Here is a 23,888-nt window from a genome sequence, read left to right as displayed (position 1 = left end):
ATTTAAAAATGAAAATATTGTACTTTAAAGATCGTTTACCTTTTCGATGCTTGTTATTCAGATTTCTGCTCGCATCTCGATTGGTGCATTCAAATAATGAAACTGTATTATCGTAAAGAATGCATTGTTCTACGCCACGAATTAAACGATAGAGCATTATATGAAACGATGGAATTTTTATTTAACCAATACGATATTTACTCTCATATTGTACAGGCCTAATATCCACCTACAAATTTATCAGCAGTAGACACTCCTAAAGTGGCACACGTATGCATACACACAATTATGGTCGCCTATATTTGATTTTTTTTAATGAGTTTAATTTACATGCACAATAAAAGGTCACACTTTACAATAAGGTTCATTAGTTTATGTTAATTATGCATTTAATAACATATACAAACAATGAACAAAACATTTACTACTGTATTTGGTCATGTTAGTTAACGTTACTTAATGAAAATTTAGTAGTTCATTGTTAGTTCATGTTAACTCATGGTGCATTAACTAAAGTTAACAAGCATGGACTTGGATGTTAATAATGCATTAGTAAATGTTCAATTATGATTAATAAATGCTGTACATGTGTTGTTCATGATTAGTTAATTTTAGTAAATGCATTAACGAATGAACCTTATTGTAAAGTGTTACCCAATAAAGTGAACACTAAAGTTGTTCCAATTCAAAATTCAAAAAAGTAAATTGACAAATTGTAAAACATTTTACCTCTTCCTCCAGTTTGACCACTTTGGCTTGCGCGTTGTTTAAGGCCTGGTCACGGATCTCGATGTGCCTGCGCTGGTCCTCTGTTGTGGAACGAAGTGAATTCAACTCGATTTCCAGCTTCTCCTTTTCTCGTTGATTTTCTTTAACTGTTAAAAGAGCAAAATGAACATTTTGCACTTTCCCTCCCAATTTATTGCAACTACCATCTGTGTTCACAAATCAATGGTAATTCAAAACAAACCTACATTTAATTTAAGCTCATTATATTGCCTTTAAGGAACTTCCGGGTTTCTTGTACCTGTAGGTCCACTCACCCTGAACCAGAAGCTGTGAGATGGTTTTACGATTGTCCTCTGTGCCCTCACACTCTTTTGCAGCGAGCTGCTTGTTGGCCGTTTCCATTCGTTCTGTTGAGAGAAGGAGACAAATCTAAATCACAAATTTGTCTAATTTATGGTTAAAAATTCCATATGCACAATGATATATGCACAGCAACAGCAAGTGTTTTTTTTTTTTATAAAAATTTTTAATTAACTTTGGGAGAAAGGTTAATGTAACTATTTTCAATTTAATAAGGTTCCTTTTACAGCACCGATAATGTAATTTATTTAAAATATAATCCGTTGAATAGACTTAAGCATTCATTTAATTGTTTAAACATAGAGCAAGGTAAAAGATGCAAGTTTAAAAGCAAACGGTATCAAGAGCAGCAGACAAGTACATAAACTCCAATGAAAATGCATACATTTCCATATTAAAGCCGCACGTATCATATTTGATACACGAGTTTCTAAGACCTATATAATATCAACCTGATCAATACTTTGTTTAAAAACCTGTTGTATATGATGTCATACTTGTATTCTCCCCCCTTGTGGATTGTCATGACACTGCTGGCCGTGGAATGGCTTTTTTTACCTTTTCAAAATGGCTACTTTCATTGAAATACTCTGATGCTTTTTGGCTAAAAACTATTTGCTAATTTCAAGTTATTATAGTAAGAATAAAATTTATATTGTTACTAATTTTATTAAATAAAGGTTTTCTTGATTGAAACAAAGCATAATTACTTAATAATTAATTAATTTTGTTGCAAATAAATTGTGTTGAAAATCATGTATCAAATTTGATACAACAGCTATAAAAGGAGCTTTATTTCCGAACAATGATATCACATTTTTGTAATGTAATCAATATAATGCCTAATACAATGCAAACACACTGTTTTTGGATGATTAAATTAATTTAAATAGTGACTGAAATACCATTTTAAAATACATTGTGGGTATTTTTACAATAATTTATGATCGATAAACTATATTGATCAATTTATGTGTATTTTTAGATGTCAAAAGAATAGAGGAAGATGATAGAAAAATTAAAGTGTCTTGAAAATGTCATCAGCATAATAGTCTATGGCAATTAAAATGACAGGGGGAAGATGAGGATGCATGGCCATGCATGATGATGGTCATTCAGACTACAGTGATGAGGAAGAATATCAAGAAGAAAGTGTAGTCTAGACAAGCACAGAAGTAAAGGTCCCAACTACACAAACACAGAACACAGTAAGAAAGCAGTCAGGAACTAGCAATGCAAAAATGAAAGAATACAGATGAAGAAAAATACAATATCATGGTACATTTGTTGAGTTCATTGCATCTGCTGAGGACTCATACCAGCTGCTTTCTGACTGTGTCCTGTGTTTGTATTGTTGGAACCTCATCTACTTGTCTAGACGAAACTTTTTTTCTTGATTGTCTTCCTCATCACAGCTGTCTGAATGACCATCATCATCATGCATGGCCTAAGGACTTCCCCTAACTGCTCAATGGCACTTTAATTGCCATCTATTATTATGGACTCTGTATATGTACAGTATTGAAATAGTTTGCCACTGGAGAACAAATAAACTTGCACAATATATTCAAAGATGGCAAGTCTATAAACACAGATGGCAAAGAAATTGAGAAAGTTCTAGGCATGTACATAAACATGCACCCCATAAAAGGTCAAGCGGTGCGGTGTGCTTTTTTAATGTTAGAAGGCATGATCCTGATCATTTTCCAACATGGAGAAACCTGACAGAGATAAAAACACTGCACCAGCAATGACTTCTCACTTCTGTGTACTGTGTAAATGTAAAAGTGCATCTTTGCCTGAACAAGACCTGAAACTACTAGTACGCCTACCACAATGTGAAATAATAAAACACTGTAAAATGCTTAATGTAACAAAAAATAGAGATAAACTGCCGGAAATGTTCTCTTTTGTCAAAAAGTTAAGGGCAAATTTATTTTTTTTGTAATTAAAATAATCATTGTTTTTTTGCAAAAAGTTGCACAAACGCCTGATGTATCAAATGTGATACAAAATAAATATCATGAAAAAAAATCTATATGGCATAATTATTTTTTTGGTTTTTCCTTAATGGTTTAATAAACATCCCAGATCCAGAAAATTAGAAGTTTTTGACTATTTTTTGACAAGTCAGGTCTTACTAAAGACATGGAGCAGAACAATGGAATGTAATTCAGTGCTTCCTCTCTGGGCTGACACCCACTTTATATTGTATTTTCATCAGATAGTAAAGATTATTGGTTAAAACTCCTAAACGCGAACTTTTGAGACAGTTCAGCGACGTCTCTGGTTATAAGTTAAATCTGCATAAGAGTGAGTTTTTTCTTATAAATCCTGCTCCAAAATCCTTTCCAGTGTCAATATTGCCATTTAAATTAGCCTCAGAAAATTTTCGATATTTAGGAATAACAATAACACGAAAATATACTGATCTTTTTAAACATAATTTTGTTGCAATATTAGAGAAAACAAAACAAGATCTAGCTAAATGGAAAACTCTCCCACTTTCTCTTGTAGGCAGAATAAACACAATAAAAATGAATATTCTCCCTAAATTTCTTTTCCTCTTTCAAAGTATTCCAATTTTCATACGAAAGTCATTTTTTAAGTCCTTGGATCAAGTAATTTCGGATTTTATTTGGAACGGTGGCCCAATAAGAATACAGAAATCATTTCTTCAACAACCCAAAAAGTTAGGTGGTTTTGCACTTCCTTATTTCTTAGTCTACTATTGGGCGACTAACATCCACAGTATTTTATATTGGAGCCAGTCACACTACGGACTCTGCCACTGGGTCCCAGAATGGGTTGAAATGGAATGCGATTCTTGCACCCAAGTGTCTTTGCATGCGTTACTATGCTCTTCATTACCATTAAAGACATCAAACTATTCCTCTAACCCTATAGTACTTAATAGTCTTCGAATTTGGTCACAATTTAGAAAACATTTTGGCTTTCAAACAATGTCTAGTCTGTCTCCCATATATAAAAACCCTTCTTTCCTGCCCTCTATCTCAGACCAATCTTTTGCATCATGGTTTAGAAAAGGCATTGTAAGCATTAATGACCTTTTTTGTGATGATACATTTGTTACATTTTCTTATCTATCAGAAAAATTTAACCTTCCCAAAACTCATTTTTTTCGATATCTTCAGACACGTGAATTTATACGAAATACTTTTTCCCATTTTCCCCTTGCACCTCCCAAACAAGAAATCGATCAGGTTTTAGATACAAAAATTTGTAAAGGTGCAGTCTCTAAAATTTATAAAACAATTTTTTCATTTATTAGACAGTTAGATTCCTCATCCTTTTTAAAAATAAAGCAGAGCTGGGAATCAGATCTCAATCATGTTTTCATAGACGAGGAATGGTCCAAGGCTCTGTCTCGTGTACAAACCTCTTCTATTTGTGCTCGTCATTCCCTTATACAATTCAAATTATTGCATAGAGTATATTGGACTAAGGCAAAAATATCTAAAATTAACCCTGGTTTTGATCCAACTTGTGATCGGTGTCGACAAGCTCCAGCCACTCTTCTTCATACTTTCTGGCTTTGTCCAGCGCTAAGCACTTTTTGGGCATCAATTTTTAAATCAATTTCTGAATGCTTTCTTTTAGATATTGAGCCATGCCCCCTAGTAGCATTATTTGGACTTAACCCTACAAATGTTTCTTTGTCATCTACACAATCAAATGCACTTGCTTTTTGTTTAATAATTGCTAAAAGGCTTATAACACTAAACTGGAAAAATCCTTCCCCACCCAGTTACATACATTGGATGCATGATCTGATGCAGTCTATGCAAATAGAAAAGATTAGATATACAGTTTGCGGTAATACTGAAAAATTTGACACTATCTGGCAACCATTCCTCTTACACTTTAAAAATAAAAATAATAAATAAATAAACATGTATATATGTATGTGTATTTGTATGCAAGTATATAGCTGACTTATCTTCCCTACCCCTGGCTTGGTTATGAGTGGAGAGTGTGTTTTTTTATTATTTATTTATTTTATTTTTTGTTTTTATATATATATTTTATTATTATTTTATTTTCTACTGCTGTACCCTTTGAGTATTTGTATTTATATATTCTCGGCACTGTTGTTGTTGTTGTTGCTGTTTTTTTGTTTTGTTTTTTTTCCTTAATGCATGAATATGTAACTATATTTTATTCAGAGAGAAAGAAAACGTGAGCAAAATTGTACTCTACCACCACATTGGATCAGTTGATGTCTAATGATTCTGTGTATCTGATGCTGTGGCTCTCTGACTAACATATTTCAATAAAAACAGAGTTAAACTAAAACTCCTAAACGCTGCGATTTTGTAAAGGCAAGACAGTTCACCGGAAGCGTTTGTACTGGTTAACTGAAAAGAAAAAGTCCTTGTGCATGTACTCCATTACTTTTTTATGTAAAATTATTCACAATAAGGTTCACATGGTATCTTATTACCTACCTAACACTAATCAAGCATTCCCAAAGTACAAAGACTAAAATAAAAATACTTATTTCCTAAATGCAGCATTATTTTAACAGATGCTTCGTGTAATATTCTCCATCCAACCAAACTAAAACCCTAGAATGTGTAGCTCATATTCCAGGCCTCTTTAAACAAATAATAAACCACTGGGACTGGTTGCTCAGCAAATTGGAAAACAAAAATATAACAAACATTTTATATGCGCCCAGTTCCCAAAGAGCACTCTTGACATAACTCACAATGTGCTGTTAAGTCAAAAGCTGGCCCAAATAAAAGGACCATTATATAGAAGGGGGTTGCTGTTTTTTTGCAATGGCAAACTGTTCATCAAGGAAGTGGGCCAAACGTTAAAACAATATTTCCCCCTGTGTAAAGTCAACCAGACTGTGAGACGAGCATTCCAGAATCAAATGCCTTTCCCCACTGTGCCTTTGTGCCTCTCAATAGTATCAAGACCCTCTTCTAGATAAAAACACATTCAAAAGAAAAAGGAAATTAAGCTATGCATATATGCCAAAAATTTGCCAAAAAAAAAAGTCTTGACACATCTCAGCTTGTATTAGCACAAGGTATGCATCAAAGTTAAAACGTTTTGACTGGGGGCTTGTTGTCCCTGACCCCTCCAAAAAAAAAAGGCCTTCGCAAACAACACTAATTATTGACTGTAAGAAAATCTACTTCAGTCAAATCTAGTCTTGAACAATAGCAGAAGTAGTATTTCGGGCTATAGAAAATATGAAAAACATGGAGTGGAAGAAAGAAATGCAAGAGAGAGAGAGAAGAAAAAAAGTTCTATAAAACTCCGGGAGCTCCCCATGGACCTAAAGTCTGGGCATGCTGCCATAAATCAGGGTTTCTCTGTTTTCTGCTGGACTTAAGACAACAGCGAGGCATGATCGTAGAGGTGGCCACAATCAGGAAGAGTGAGTCTGCTGACAGCAACAGAGAAATGAGGCAGAGAGACTGTTGCTTTGGTTTAGACTCTAATAGATACTACACAGAGCCATGAGATACACATGCTAAAGGAAAATTCAAATGCTTTGAAGGAAAATTCAAATGCTTTGAACTTAAGAAGAACAAGAAGCCTCTTTGAATGGGAATGGCAGAATGTTGGAGCCAGGTGGGACCACCACAATGTTGCCATTTACAGATCCTGAGTGTTTCAGATCAGTCTTTAAGGGGTTAGTTTAAGCAAAAATTGTTATAAATTATGCACCCTCATGTTCCAATCAAGTGTGCCGCAAGCCTGCGTTTGAGTGAAGGTCTCGGCCGTTAGATCGCCCCCTGGGGGCTGGCTGCAGTACAAGTCATAAAGCCCGCCTCCTCCGTGTTAATGAAGGAGACTTGAGCCCAAATAAAAAAAATTATTACACTTGCAATAAAATGTCCCGAAAGATGGTTCTGGTGGATTAAGGCACTGGTTATTGTGCTGAAATAGGTGCAGATCTTCATTTTTGTAAACAGTTTGTTTTTAGCAGTAATTTAATGCTGGGCGTGTCATCGTGATTGACAGCTGTGATTGACAGTTTCTCAAAGCAGTGCGTCTGAGCTTCAGCAGGAGACTGAAGTGTTATTATTCGATTTCTGTGTTATTTTACCATGACAACATGAGTTCAGCAGTAAACTACAGTTTCTGACATACATGATCCTGGTGGAACACTGTTTATTCGCTAAGGTCAGGGCTTTTTTCGGGCTTTATTAGTTTGCTGATACACGCCTAACCACCCAGATGGCAAAATACACTCGGACCAGTTCGGCTAGATTCTCGCCTGCCGGAGACTTACCCCTCAGAGCTCAGACTGACTACCTCTGCTGGACCTACTCCGGATGCCTGGACTCACTGCCCGATTCCAGCCCGAGTCAATCAAGCCAGATGCGGCGGCCGAGCGAGCCAGCGCTGCCGCATGCGAGCCGGAATCAGCCCGCGACGCCGCGAGTAGGTTATGTGCGCTGCGGCCCGGAGCTGGCGCGATTAAATATATAAAACCTTCATATTTGTTAACGTTATTCCATCCATTTGTGTTGATATGACCGCAAACGCATGCTGAGAAGTTCGGGGGGCGTGGTTGATTTTACATAAAGCGTTTGGTTGGAAGCTCGACTCCGCTCATTTTCGCGGCTCCTCCTCTGGCTCCAACAGACAGTCCTTCTGCGCATGTCAAGGCTCCAATTTCAGCAGTCTTTTGCGACAGTTTGTGCCCGTCAAGCAGGCGTTTTGCCCTCAAGGCGTTCAATGGGAAAAGGGGCTGTCGTCCATATTTTTTACAGTCATTGGTTCCAATCCTCAGAGACCTTTATTGATCTTCAGAATACAAATTAAGATCCGAAAGCTCTATCATCCTCCATATATAGCAATGGTCTTAGACTTCCAAAGTCCCAAAAAATTTTACTTCAGTGGTTCAAAAAAACTGTATAAATGACATTGTACACCAATGTCTTCCACATTCCACACAATGTTCTCCTAAAAGCAACTTAGGGCATATATATATATATATACATATATATATATATATATACATATATATATATATATATACATATATATATATATATATATATATATATATACATATATATATATATATATATATATATATACATATATATATATATATACACATATATATATATATATATATATATATACATATATATATATATATATATATATATATATATATATATACATATATATATATACATACATATATATATACATATATAGGGTTGTAACGGTATGAATTTTTCACGGTATGATAATCGTCTAAAACAATACCACGGTTTGACGGTTTCGCGGTATACGGTATGTTACAAATGTTACAAAATAATAGAACAGTGAAGCAAATTTGACTTTTTCCAAATAATATATTTTTTAGTTACTATAAACAACACCACTTACAATGAACAAATAAAAAAATAAGAAAATAATAAATAATGTGTCAAAGTCCAAATAAAGTCCAAATAAACATGGTGCAAATCCTCAGTAAAAAATAGATATAAATATTTACTATACTATAAATAGTTACATAACGAAACTAGATTCAATATGGAACATCCTTAGGTTTTATGTGCCAGCATGGATATGGTTGTCTATCGATATGGATTTGGATATGGTTGTCTGCAATGCAGACAAACAGCTGCACCTTCATTTGTGTCTTTTGAAAACAGCAAGAGCAGCAGTTCGTCTTTGCTGTGTCACTGTTTTGTCATGTTTCTGTGCTGCTGTGCATGCAAAAGTACTTAGTATGAGAATTATTTCATGCAAAACTTTTTTTTTTGCGTTTTATTTAGCCGCGCATAAATGTATGCCTATCTCTCATTCCGTGTTGTTCAAAAAGCTTGGTCCACAAACAAAAGCGAAACCTATGCTTATTGGTTGTGATATAGCGAGTTTGAACCAATCTGGGCATGGAGGAGGGACAATGCATCAATGTATCGTGTCTGATTTGTCCGGAGACACAGTGACGAGCGTTTCTTTGTCAAATCAGCGTTGTCAAATGTTGATGACGTAACCGCACTGATTCCGGAGCCTCTGAAAGTCCGCGAATGTTATGTGATACAGCACTGGAAAGCTGAGACTCTCTTCTTTATGCCAATCTTTGAATTGTATGAATCGGATCAGCGGATCAAAAGTTATTAAACATTTAAGAGCAATACTTATTTTTAGCCGCGGGCGGCTGTCTCGGTCTTTAAGGGTTAAAACCGTTGATATGCAATTGTTCATGGTATGATAATCGTGCACGTTCAAATCGTGGTAAACCGTCATACCGGTATATTGTTACAACCCTATACATATATATATATATATATACATACATATATATATACATACATATATATATACATATATATATATACATACATATATATATACATACATATATATATACATACATACATATATACATACATATATATATACATACATACATATATATATATATATATATATATATATATATATATATATATATATATATATATATATATATATATATATATATATATATACACACAAAAAGTCAACATATGCACCTTGTCCTTGACTTTTACTACACGCAGCGCACGCACATGAACAGTGAGTAAGAGAGGATATAAAAGCAAACAAGCTCTAAGGTAAAACCTGACGCTCAAGACATAATCTTTAAAATAATGACTTCTATTACAAATGTAGACAGTGGTTTGTGATATAAGAATTACAGCGGAGCATTATATAAATGCACATTTCCATAGAGCGCTTTTAGGTAGCCTGATATTTTTATTTCTTGGAAGAAAAAACATGGCAAAAAAAACAGCCGATGCTGGTTTTTAAAAAGGATTCAGTCAGTGTTTTCATTTTGTAATCTAAATTTGTAATTTAAGTGAAAAATAGGTAGACCTATTTGTTTTATTCTTTTTATTTAGCTTATTCTTGTTTCTATACTGGCGAAAACACTGCAGGTGCGTGAAAATGTTCTGTTGATAATATGTTCACATGTTAAAATCAATCAGTATTTTAAAATGCAATATTTATTGTGTCAGAAACAAAATAGACACGTTAATTATTTTGTTTTAAATTAAATAATAATTTGATATTAATCTGACTAGTTAATGGTTAATATTCAGTTAACAAGCAGCGGTTTCTGGTTGGCAAAATTAACCAAAATGAGCATCCCTAGTTGCTCTGCAGACTCCAACTGCAACACATAGCACTGCCTGTATTAAACATGCACACTGATTTGATGTGGGAGTAAAGGTATTTAAACAAATAGCTTAAGGTGAAGTAATATTTAAAGTTTTTATACAAGTGTCCTTGTATGATTACAGTTAAACCACTGAGAATGTCACTCTGAATGTTTTGGCAATGTTTCCGGTGAATTTTCTGGGCTTTGAATGTCTCTGGGCCATTACTGTCTATGAAGGGTCACTGAGATCTCATATTTATGTTACAAGAAAAGGTCTCAGGGGATAAAAACCACAATTGGTAGAGCAATTTAAGCCAAGAACAACACAAACATGTTTTGAGATCAGTGACAATTTTACTGCTAAAAGGTGTAGTATAGTGGTAAAGTACAATTCATGAATCTTCCTTTCATAATAATCTCCTCCTAATACTTTCAGAATACTCCGATATATTGCTATGTTTCTCACCTCGTAGGTCCCTGTTGAAGTCGTGCACCCTGCGCACCTCCATCTCCAGCTTATTTCTCATGGTCTTCTCAAGAGCTTCCCTCTTTGTGGATGATTTAGCCAAGTTCTCGTAAGCTTCTGACACCATCTGGATCTCAGTCTCCATCTGTAAAGAGATTACATTGCTGAGGCCTCACAGAAACAACAAAACAGATTTTGTACAACTAAAACATAGCATGCAACATTGCCTTCCACTTTTGATGTGTCACTCTTGATGTTGATGTCACTCTTGATGTGTCACCTAAAAATCTTTTCAAAGCTTGTTGAATCAAAAGTTTAGATGGTTATCATGCCAGAGTTGATCCTTGGTCATCTGAGAGCTTATTATAATATTTATAAACTCTTTTTTCCATAGAAACACCAAACACTTTTAAACATCTTTGTTATTAAACACACCTGATTCAACTCATCAGCTTGTAAGTAGAATCTACAGGACTCCAGAAACAGAATAATCAGATACCCAACACATCCAAAATGTTTTCTGTTGCTGTGCCTCCAAGAACAAAGTTGAAAACACTGACCTATCCTGAACTGACCTACATTTGCACTGACATGGAAATGGTTTCATTTAAGTGGATGTGGTACAGGTTATGACCTAAATTGAGCAAGCATTAAACATGTCTTTCTCTATCTCACTTACTCAAGGGTCCCCAATTAAATATTTGATTGTGTAATGGTAATGTAATGAGAAACTTCAAAGACAGTCATACCTTTTGTAGTTTGGACACTTTCTCCCCACACACCTCCAGCTCTTGCTTAAGCAAGCGGTTTTCTTCAGACAGCATATCCACCATCTGCTGGGCACGGGCAAGCATGGCATAAGGATCCCCCTGCATGGAGAGTGGATGTGAGTAGTGTTGTGCTGGACTCTGTTGCTGCTGCTGCTGGGGGCCCTGTTGGTGGTACTGGTGCTGGAGCATGTGGAGGCCCCTTGGAGCTGACCCATAATGATCATGTGGAAACACGTGGCTCCGTTGATGAGGAGGATGGCCTGGGCCGTATGGATCACCTTGGTGAGAACCAGGCCCCTGTGAGCTTCGAGCACCTATGGGGAAGGGTGGCTCTCCCGAATGACCCATTGGTGGAAGCGCATGGGAAGCAGCCAAGATGCTGCTGAGAGTGGAAGACTGAGCACGGGAGAGAGAGCCTCCAGACGTAACCGAAGATGAAGGGCTGTGGTGATGGACGGACCTTTGAGAGTGGCTTGAACTCTCCTTACTTGACCTATTGAGGAGCAGAATAATGAATTATACTCACATCTTGATTGATTGCAAGAGTAGTAGACAAATTCTAGAGAACTTTGTGACCTACAAAATAAATTTAAACTTGCATAACCAACGGCTTCTTTCAAGACATTCAGTCACTGTTGTGAAACGACTATGTACTGCATACCAACCGTTCACAAAAATATTTTTCACAGGTCAACATTCCTGGTTCTCTACAACAATAATGGACAAACTGTCATGCTGTGACATGTTGTAGATGATTATTTGAATTTGATATGCATACTTTTGCTATATGCCACACACTTGCTCTACAGTGAATGAATTCAGGGAAACAGGCAAAACTTGCTTTTCCCATAACAGGTTTCCTGACAACATGTCCCAGCATTTAAGGGAAGGGCTGTTTTGAGACTCATCACCTGAAGTTTTTTAACAACTGATATGCCAGGGAATGTAATATGCGCTGTAAGGTGCATCGCACCAGTTCCCATAAAGTCCCAAAATTCAGCCCACTTCTTAGCCTTTAAGGCACACTCACCGAAAAGAGCCGTACTCAGGTGGTGGCTGGTACCGGACATGAGGAATGTCAGTCCTGGCTGGTTGGCTTGTACCGCGGTGGTCTGGGTGGAAGTGTCCAGGCTCCTGGTGCTGAGGCTGATGGTGCTGTTGCTGTTTGGGTGGAGAGGGCATACCTTTAAAAGGATAGTCTGGAGGTGGCCCCCTGTGTGGAGGCCCAGTAGGTTTGTAGTAGTCTCCTGGAAGTCCTGGTGGAGGCAGCTGGGGGGAAAGTGGTGAACTGGTAACAGGAGCATGGGCCTTGACCCCGCTGGTGGCCAATGAGAGCTGCATTAGTCTTTCGCTGAGAGAACGTACATGACCTTGCTTTAGATCCTTGAGCCCATCATCTTGGTGTACTTTGCCTCCATTCATTCTCTGCACCGTGGACCTGCCCTCTGGGGGTCGCACCTTAGAGTTGGTGACTCCAGTCACATAAAAAGCAGCACCCACTGTTGGGGGCATCTGTGGTTGAGGCTGCTGGGGTTGATGGCCACGGAAGTACTGCGACTGAACCTTGGCTTGGTCATAAGTGGGCAGGTCTTCTGGATTCTGCATCTGCCCACTGACACAACTACCACCAAGTGACCCGGTGCCTCCGCTACCACCGCCTCCTCCTGCAGTGCGTGTGCTGAGCTTCTCCATGCCACTGTCAACTTGCAACTCCTGGCCCTGAGGCTCTTGTCGCGCAATGTGTGGGACCATCGAGTGCTCGTCTGCTGGGCTGCCAGGCCCTGGGTATCCGCTTACTGGACCTTGCTGCTGCTGTTGTTGCAAGGCAAGGTAATTTCGACCCTCGCCATAGCGCATTTGTTCCTGCAAGAGCCGCTGCAGAACCGTGTGTCCACTCCCACCGCTGTTGTTAGCCGATGTGTCCTCGGAAACTGAGGCTGCTGCCCTCATTTCCAGATCTCGTGACCTACCCACCTCATGGAAGGAGGAGCTTCGGGCACGATCCACACTCCCTGTGTAATGAACAATCAATGAACAATCAATGATACGCTCAGCCACCAACCATGACCATAGGCTGAACTATGATGTTGCCAAAAAAAGTTTAAAAAGCAGAAACTGAATAAAAATAAGCTGAAAGAGATTGACAAATATTCTGCATGTTCTAAGAGAAATGTCTGAAATCTCAGACCCCAACTGCCCCAAACTTTTCACACATTGACAGCTGGGCACCATATTCTTTAAAAATCAACAATAAGTAACTTCTCTTGCTAATCTATGACCAATCTACATTTTAAATGCGACAATTGTAACTGTAACCACTACTAATTCCCATCAACTTGCTAATTAGGGATTGATAAAGTTGTATCTTGCAGCTTTGTAAAGATTGAGCCCAGTGTCAAGGTGTTGAAGTTCACCCATAATGCAAATCAGGTTACCATTACCATATACCGTTCATACAACATCACTGTACAACAGCTCCACTTCTTTAACATGCAGTCATCTGTTTTCCCAAAGCATATGCATCTTAGTTCAAAACCTAAACCCAGATATACCTAAACTAAGATTAAGACACTTAACACAAAACAATTTAAAACAAAAACGACAGCTGTTAAAGCATACAAAGCCATTAGGTAGAAACCATTCCATAACATCAGTGCCAATGGGGATGTAATGTGTAATTCCACTTGAACTATATTAGTACAGCAAAATAAAAGTTGACTGTTATATGCATTCTGCTTCTCTAAATGGTGTTAATGGTTTCTACTACTGGCTTTGAACAATTTGTAGTTTAGAGGTTATTGCACCATCTAAAATGTAATGAAGGGGAACTTATTACGTCTATTGTTTTCTGATATTCCCCGCATTCTCAAGGAGGACGAGGCTTTTTTCCGAAACATCTGTGGTGAATAAATAAATAAACGTAAAGTGAGTCAAAAACAGAGCCATCAGTGTGCAACTGCTTTCCAAATTGGAAAGTCAAAGAAATTTGGAGACAAAGAGAGAGTGAAAGAAGAAAAATGCATTGCATAGTGACCCCTCATACTTTAACTTCCACTTCCTGTCATTCTCCAATCTTTCACTCACTGAGCCCTCCACAGAGCCAATGAGAGAGATGGCCACAAACCAAAACAGGATGAGAACGTGAAATGCAAAGGTCACAAAAAAAAAAAAACTCAAAAGCAATGGAATGATGGCTGATAACTGTCAAACTCATAAAATAAAAAGCAGATTTGTCAAAAGCTTTGTGTTACTTGTATTTACACACATTTGTTAGACTGCAACATTCACCAAACATGGTAAATAATGCTGTCAGACAATTTGTGATTTATAAAAACTCTAAGAAACACTTTTATTAAAAAAAATAATTGTTTGTATTAATCACTTTAAGCTCAAAATGCCATAGGACTTTAAGTGATAAAACTGTCTTCGAAATGTTCTACACTGCAAAAATAATTGACTTACTAAAAGTTTTTGTCTTGTTTTTATTCCAAAATGTCTTAAAATTCTGAAATCAAGAAGGATTTTCTAGACAACTAAGAAATGTTGTTTTGTTTTCAGAAATATTAAGTTATAATTAAGATTTATTTTTCCTTTAAACAAGCTAAATAATCTGCCATTGGTGTAGATAAATAATTCATATTCCAAATGCAAAAACAAGATTCAATTGCTTACCCCACTGGCAGATTATTTTACTTATTTTTAGGAAAAACTCAATTATGATTTATTAGTTTTGAAAACAACACGATATGTTTTTTGTACTTATCTAGCTTATGCTTCTTGATTTAAGACACTTGGACTAGAAACAAGACAAACTCGAAGAAAATCATTTTTGTTGTGGGAATCACTAGGTAGCAAACGCAAACTTCACTAACATACAACTTCAAGAGGTTTGCATCATCCCACTGATGTCCACCCCACCCATTTAGGCTCCTCTACAGTTCTCCAGTCATCTTTTGTTTCCGTTATTAATGTCGACCGATTCACATACCTGTGTGGCTGATGTAGCTGCTTTCGTATGTTACAACTGTCTGCTCATGGTCCTGAGATTCACTCTGGTTGCTGCTCTGAAGAAGCTCCTCGAGTTGCTCCAAAACACACGGCCGGTCGGCGAGGTCCTGAACGCCAAGCCACTCTAGAACAGGAAGGCACTCGGGCGAGTTAGAACAATGGGGGTGGGGTCCAAAGACAGGCTTTTTTTGGGTTGCAGAAAAAAATACATTACATTTGAAAGATAGGGGACATGTTTGTTTCCCGATTGTAATAGAAAAAAATAATGGCCTTGTGTTTTTTTACTCTCTCACAGACACTCGGGACTATACTGCAGCTGTATTGCTAAGTGAAAAAAAATACAATACTCGGCTACCTGACTGAGATTAGTGAGAAACTCTGACACAGATATAAGGGAGTTTAAGGAAAAAAGGCTTTGGATTTGTGGGTAGAAATTGCATCTGATATATCAGTTCAACTCAAACAGGAATGCAAGAATGTGCATCATTGTAAGGTATTAGGATATGCCTAAAAATACAAGAAAATTCAGTAACTTTTAATGTAGTGTGTGACATTATAATGCTTTATGCACTGAAAAATATCTCTGAAATTATTAATTTAAAAAAAGCTTTTGTGTATTTATATATAGCTCTGGGAAGAAGTAAGAGATTCTTTCTAAATTATTGCCAGTTTTTATGTATTTGCAATTTAGGTAATAATAAATAATATTAATTAATTTTATTTGTAAATGTCCTTTCTGGACACCCAAGGTCATCTTACAACAAGCGTTAACAGCCATACTAGAAGAAATTAAAACAATTAATAAAACGTAACAGAATAGTCAATATGATAGTCAATGATAGCCAAAAAATCTCGTCTTAGGACGAGATTTAAAAGTGTGAAGACTATCGCTGCTCTTTAGGTCCAGAGGAGTTTCATCCTTGAGGAGCCATGGAGCTAAAAGATCTGGCTCCAATTGTATTTAATCGAGTGCGAGGTGGCATTAAAGTGAAATAGTTGGCTAAGAGTGTGAGAAGGGGTGTAAATATGAAGAGGTTTAGTGAGATATTGAGGAGCAAGATTATGAAGCACCTTAAAAGTAAAAAGTAGTATTGTAAAATCAATATGAAACTTTAAGTGTTTAACGTAAGTGTTTTGAGTATGATGTGCATTTGTGTTTTATTTAAGAAATAAAAGATATTAACTAGTCTTCAAAATTTTCTACAAATATTTCCATTTTGCGGAAAATGACAACATACAGTTATGGAAAAAAATTAGCATTATTTCTTTTGGGTTGTGCAGTTTAATTCACAGAATTTTGACAAAATTACTTTGTATACTGCAAACCAGCAAATTCTTTTCATAACATCTACAATGCATGTTTACTTTCCTCATTTAAAACATTTTTAAAAATGTTTACAGATTGATATTTTTCTGCTCTCATACCTCTGTGGTTAGTTGATATGGAAGATATAAAAAAATGTTTCAATATAATGTTAACATAGACTTTCTCTATGAATTTAAGTTTGAGTTTTACTGCAAAAGTCACATATAAACGCTGGAATTGCTCATATATATTTGTATATAGCTCTAAGAGTCTATCGTGTTTTGAGTATTATGTGCATTTGTGTTTTATTTAAGAAATGAAAGGGATTAACTAGTCTTCAAAAGTGTAATTACAATTTTTTTTTCATTTTTTCTAAATGACAACATTTATAAATACACGCATATACAGCAATTTCTCAATTTCTCTAGAAATGTGTTTGAGCAAAATGTTAATAATTGTATTATTCAATAAAGGATTTATATTTTAAAAAGTTTTATCTTTTTCCATAGAAAATTACAATTGGTGAGAATAAACATTTTCCCCTATTTGTTATGACTGAAAAATCTGTTTGTTTTTTTCCACCAAATATTGATTTTTCAACCCTTCTTAAGTTAAAAACTTTCATATAGGGTATTTGTCCTATTAGTTGTTTTTTGTCGTCTTTGTTTTTTATTCTGCTTTTTTTATGTCATCAGAAGTTTACAGTAGACATTTTACTTAAAACACGTGCCCATTAAAGGTAAACAAGGGGAACAAAGTTAGTTTCAAGCAGTCCCAAAAGTGTTTACAGAGATGTGTATGCACAAATCTAAGCAACATCTCACGTCAAGTTGTACTGATTTGTATTTTGCATAATGCTGAGAATTGTGTGGATGAAAATATTGTTATTAAATACTATTCGTAAACAGAATTTAGACAAAAAAAACTAGACACCTGATTAAAGACAACACATTATTAAAAGAGTACTCACTACCAACAACTCCTGAATCACGCAAACACAAAGCATCAAGTTGCTATGAATAAGTCTGAATCATACACTGAACTAGAGGCTTCTCTGATAGACCCCCGGCCTCGACAAAAACAGAAATAGGCTACAGATGCCTCACACTCAAGCTGACGCTTCAACTTCAAGTTCCTTGACTGTTTCAGATAAACAGTTTATTCCACGAGTGGAGTGGCCAGAAGTGTATTTGTGGAATCTGACATGGCTAAAAGTCCACAGATAGGACCCCCATTGAAAGTTTCCAAAGATTCTGACCTCACAGTCCTGCCATGGCTGTATCAGTGACATTATGTGCTTACAATCTGAGTGCTGACAAAGGTACTGTATGGAGTGCTGTATCTCAAAGTACATGCTGAAAAAAAAAAACATGTTTTTTTGTCTTGTTTCTAGCCCAATATTTAAAATTGAAGTAAAACATATTGTCTTGCTTTCAGAAATAACGTAAACATTTACATTTCCTTCAGACTTGCTAAATAATCCGCCAATGCGGACCCAGTACCGGGTCCGTGACGTCATCTACTTTCGCTTTCAGATTTAAAGGGCTAGCATTGCACCAGACCCCCGTAAGTGGTGTCGTTTTAAGGTGTAGAATCTATATTTTATGCACATATGCATCACTTTGGTTTTTATTCTACTGTATAAAAGTTATTTACACTGAAATATACAGTATTTTGGATACCCGAGCTAGGTATTTTACATTGGTTCATTTTCCTATTTTTTTATATGACACATGTACAAGTTGTAGCTCAAATGAAAGCTCTTTCCGGTGCTCATACAGTTCTAGCATTCTTTTTACTGAATTATATTCATATGCCAAACAGTTGTTGAATGAATTGTGGTGTTTCCATGGAGCAGAAATGTAAACAATACATTCATGATCAATAAGCAGCCCCAGATAGCACAGACAGCTGTCATCTCTTACCTTATGCTGTGCCCTTCAGGGTTATTCTCCTCTGTTTTTGAGGTGATGTGCATAAGTAAACCTTTTATATGTCTGATGTGCTCCAAACACAGTGAATTATGTTTGATCAAACAAAAGAATAGTGAAATATGTAAACAATGATCGCTCCCTGTGGCTTGTACAGCAACTCTCATCAGTTGGAATACAATAACTTTTGCATAGATTATGGTAGAGACATTTTTCTTTTTTCCTATGATTACAGACATGTGCAGGAACCACCTAAATTAATTACAGCACGCTAGACCACACAGACCCTAAAAGGTACACTTTCAAATCTGAGTTTATAAAAAAAAAATACAAAAATCGCCTCTTTTTTTAGGTAGTTATTATAACACAGATGACATATACAGTTATTTTAAACACTTTCAATAGTGTTTTATGAAAACTCAAAGGGTTTTCTTTAAAATTATACAAATTCTTTGCATTTACACCTCTTTATGTGGATTTGGGAAGGCAAAATCCAGGCGGAAATCCCCAAATAGCAGCAGAGTTTAAGTGGTTAAATAAAAGTGAAAACAAGACTATTTACTTAACCTATTGACCGTTTTTTTGCTTGTTTAAAGCAAAAATTACTTTATTTTGACATATTATTTCTGAAATCAAGACTGTATTTCTTGCTTGCTTAAAAATGCTTTTAGATTTAAGAATTTGTAGATATTAGATTACAACAAGACAACAACTAAGTATGAAAAGCATTTTTTTCTCAGTGCAATTCCAGGAACTACAAAAATCTGCTTTTCTATCCTCTTAACTTCATGAGTACACATTTACTATAAACACAGTGCATACACCAAATGCTTTGTCTTGACTGAACGTAACCTTCAATAAAGTTCAAACATTGAGTAAAATTTAACTTGGCATCCCACTCATACCGCAACTACAACAAGAAACTGAACTGAAAGCTATGAAAAATACAGCCAACATAAACATAACTCACAGATACTTCTTTCCACCAAAGACGTCTTGGGTGAGAAAACTCTTGAGCACTTGTCTTGAGTCGTACTCCTCCGTTCACACGCTCAACAATACTGCAGCCATACACACACTCGAGCACTGAACTAGCTAATGCATTCCATCAGGTGTGGCTGTAAGGAGAGGTGCGCTGGACCAACGCCAGTCATCTACACACCTTCAAACCTGCCTGTTGCTCTTAATACTCCAAACTTCAGCATCAAAATGAGTAGTGATAATTATCCGAGACTGGGTGTGCGGTGCATATCTGAATTCTGACTAATTTCACAGTTGGAAAAGTAATTTGTGATTTATATATTGTTTTATTTGATGAACTGTGGAGTCTGCCTAAAAAGAATAGTGTGGGACAGAGTATATGTGAACTCTGATTCACATTCACTTTTGAGTTTCACATTCACTTCTGAATTTGGTTCTGATGTAAATGCAGCTGTACTTAATCACAAAAGTGAGTGAATTTAATAGAAGTCTTAACATATGTGACTGAGATTTATATTTAGCTTCAGTCACACTTCATTTTGATGGTCCGTTTGTGAACACATTCCATGAAGGAAAGGGGATCAATTGAACTTTGGTTTAGTGGTTCTTTAGTGCTTTTGGTGGGGAGTTTGTCAGAATATTTGTTGAATGTTGTTGCACAATTTCAAATTCAATTTTCACAAGGAGTTCCTGACAGCACTTTTCTGTACATTTCTACAACAGTCAAATTATGTCGTCTTTGCGGCGATCTTTACATGATACTAGATACAATCTACACAAATTAAATTGAGATGTGGGAAATGTACAAATCGTGCGACATGCAAATATTTACATTAATAGGATTTTGACACAAAAACTCTATGGCTAGAATTTAATCGCCATTATATTTGGAAAACAAATTATATTGGAATATTTTGTTCTTCTGCAATGTACATTCAATTTTATGAGATGAACTAAATAGCTAGTATATTAGGAAAGAATTGATCATTTTAGATTGCGATGATATTGTTGGAAAGTACATCTGCGTTAATAATCATGAACAAATAGAAAGCATAGATAATTTCAAAAGAGCAAAGATGAAATGAGTAGTCGTACAGTAGTTAAGACAAAACTTGGATGGTCATATGCTAAATAACACTGTATAGTAGGGATGTAACAATATTGTAAATACCGTCATACCGCAATAGTAATTTTTGTTCAATATTACCGTAGGCGCATGACTCAATAAAAATATATTTGTGAGAAAAGTTTGCTTAGGCGAATAAAGCGAACGGGAGGTAACGGGAACTACAATTCCCATCAGCCTAGGTGTGGCCATCATCCTTTGCAGTCTGTTGTCACTACAGATCCAGTAATTCGGAAATGGAGTGTGTTGTTAGTAGCAGGGAAGAAAAAGAGCTGGAAATGATCGAACCTAAAGCGGGTTTTAAATCGGATGTGTGGAAGCAATTCGGTTTCTTTCTAAAAAGATACGAAAAAAGAGACAAGGTGACAGACAAAGAAAAAAACAGTATGCAGGCACTGCCAGACTGTGGTGAAATATAAGTCGGGGAATATGACTAAAAACAGTCATGGGGACTGCAGAACACAGCACACTTGTTGGATTGATGCAGACATTGACTTGTACCGCAAAGAGTCCTCTATCTCACTCATGGCTTGCCCTCTCAAGTGGTGGAAAGACAATGCACAACGTTACCCACTGCGGTCAACCTTGGCTAAATCATATCTCTCTGTCCCAGAAACCTCAGTCCCAAATGAGAGGGGGTTTTGTCTGTTGCAGGGGACATGCCCAGAGATCCCAGCTTTTACCAGATTATAGTTATATGATAATTTTCCTCCCATCTCTAAAAACCCATCTCTATCTAAGTGAGTGAGTGATTAAATGTTGAATGTAATGAGTTTTCAACAACACTAAATTGAAACTTTATTTGTTTTATATGGTTTAATAGTTTTTTGTTATTAAAATTGAAAAATTGAAGTTCCTGTTTCGAAACTTACAGATAGATGGCTAATTTGTATGTCATTGATATGTTCAGTGCTAAGGTAAATAAACACTTTTGGCACTTTTTCGAGTCTTTTCATTAGTTTTGTTTTTTTCTGTAAATTATTCAATAAATACCGTACCGTGCCATTCATACCGAGGTATTATCGTACAGTGAAATTCTGATACCGTTACATCCCTACTGTATAGTCTTCAATAAATGCAAATAATCGTTGACCCTAAACCCCAAAAACATGTAATTACTTGTGCCTAAATGTTTCAAAATCACTTGAAATTAGGGCTGGGCCAATAATTGATGTTTTACGAATCGCGATAAAATTTATGTCAATAGCAAAGCTCTGGACTTTCTTACTCTATATTGATCTAAGAGCCAATCACACAGCAGAAATGTGCAACAATGGGAATCTAAAAGTGTGCTTAGAGACATTAGAGATGTATTAGCACAAAAAAAAAAAAAAAATCATGTAATTTATTCTCTGAAAATATGTTATTCCATTTAATGGACCCTCTAATTTTTGTGGCTTCAGTAATTGTTGGGTACTGTTTTAAATCTGGAAGTCTTAACAATATCAATATAGTCCAATATGGAAAATAATTATCAAGATTGCATTTTTGCCATATCGCCCAGCCCTACTTGACATGCTTAAGTCTTAAAAACACACGCAAATAATAAACTTTCACTTTGTTATAGTTAGTTTGCAATGACTCCACAAATCTTATGTGTTCTGATCTACAGTAGCTGATCAACTATAATCTCAGCAAGACATTGCACATGCATGAAACTATTGCAGATGGGCATATTACGATATCGATGGTGAATAAAAAAAATGCAAAGAATAGTCGTTATATGGTTTACTATATTCAAATTTTTACACAGTCACCAAATCACAATCCAACAGAACGCCCATGAGAAGCAGTATAACCTGACATTTGCAAACTAATCTGCAAAAACTGTGTGATGGTCTTAAGTCAACATACAAAAATCTCTGAGGAATGTTTCAAGCTTATCATTGAATTTCTTTTAATAAAATTAATGCAGTTCTTAAAGCAATAGGATATCCTTCGCTAGTACTACTAAACTGGAATAAATACAGTGCTCAGCATACATAAGTAAACCCCTCACAAATCTATCTTTTAAATTCATATTTTTAATAGGAAGCTATACAACATTATACTGGTGCATATACATAAGATTAGTCAGTACTGAAGCCAAATCTGGAGCTTATCTAACAAAATAACTTAAGATAACAGTCTAAAAACTAGTACACCCAAATTTATTTGTTATAGAAAACTGTTAAATACTAATTTAAAAAACAGGAAAAATCAAGAAGCAAAACATTTTTGAAAAGTTAAGTTATGCCATTTTTTTGCAATATTTTGCTTAATTGTATTATCTTCCAATTTCTAAATATGTTTAGTGACTAAAATACTATTTTAACCGGTTTAATAAATCTGTTTTGTTTAAATGCACCTAAATACATTGCCAATATTCACTGAGAAACAGATAAAAATATTCAATTTTAAAATGGGGTGTAAATTATGCTGAGCACTGTATCTGTGATCTGTTGACTTTTGATGTTGAAAATTTAACTCTACGGTTACCAGACTTTTATTGACATTTTTAAAGGTTTGAAATAATATAGAGAGAACTAGGTCTATGAAATACCAGAAAATATAATGTTAGTTTAGTACAAGTTTTTTTAGCATAATATACAACACCAACCCAGACATTATATCACTTTAAACCATTGAAAATGTTTAAAAAATCACTTTTTCAAGATTAAAATAAGCAAGGAAGCAAGATAAAAGTCCCATAATGCAATTCAGAAGCATAAATAAACAAAACAAAGCAAAAAAAAATACATGAATCACAAAATAAGTAAAACTTTGTATAAATTTAATTATGGATATTTTTTACATTGCAGCCAGGTGTAAAATAAAGTGGCCACTAAGCATGCCTTAAATGCATTAAAAAGGTTTGTACTGTATCAGTTCATGACCCATCAATAACCCAAACATTTTGTCAACAGACAAATCCCTAAAAAATGTCAAGCCAACAAGAGCAAAGGATCCACCTGCTGAGAAAGAGTTGAGTAATGTATAAACAGGTGGCAAACCGCAAGTCCTCAGATAAGAAACTAAAACACCTGGCTTGCCGTAACACAGCCAGCAGTTATT

At 35.8% G+C, this 23,888-nt stretch overlaps 1 protein-coding gene across 2 annotated transcripts in view; it reads right to left on the bottom strand.

Moving 5' to 3' along the window:
• Positions 1–23,888, bottom strand: part of amot (angiomotin) — a 74,982-nt gene that overhangs the window by 24,326 nt on the left and 26,768 nt on the right. The window contains exons 2-8 of one of the 2 annotated variants that reach the window (XM_005173887.6): positions 15,471–15,614; positions 14,319–14,379; positions 12,513–13,494; positions 11,462–11,975; positions 10,713–10,857; positions 1,044–1,136; positions 730–875 (exon numbers count right to left, since the gene is read on the bottom strand). In XM_005173887.6, the coding sequence (XP_005173944.1) occupies positions 730–875; positions 1,044–1,136; positions 10,713–10,857; positions 11,462–11,975; positions 12,513–13,494; positions 14,319–14,379 (1,941 nt within the window). In that variant the 5' untranslated portion in view covers positions 15,471–15,614. The remainder of the gene's footprint in view (positions 1–729; positions 876–1,043; positions 1,137–10,712; positions 10,858–11,461; positions 11,976–12,512; positions 13,495–14,318; positions 14,380–15,470; positions 15,615–23,888) is intronic. The other variant, XM_686779.11, reaches the window with a different exon arrangement.

The sequence above is a fragment of the Danio rerio genome, chromosome 21 (genome assembly GCF_049306965.1).
Source record: "Danio rerio strain Tuebingen ecotype United States chromosome 21, GRCz12tu, whole genome shotgun sequence".
Taxonomy (NCBI): domain Eukaryota; kingdom Metazoa; phylum Chordata; class Actinopteri; order Cypriniformes; family Danionidae; genus Danio; species Danio rerio.
The sequence above is the reverse complement of the archived record's forward strand: the minus strand, read 5'-3'. Positions and strand labels throughout refer to the sequence as shown.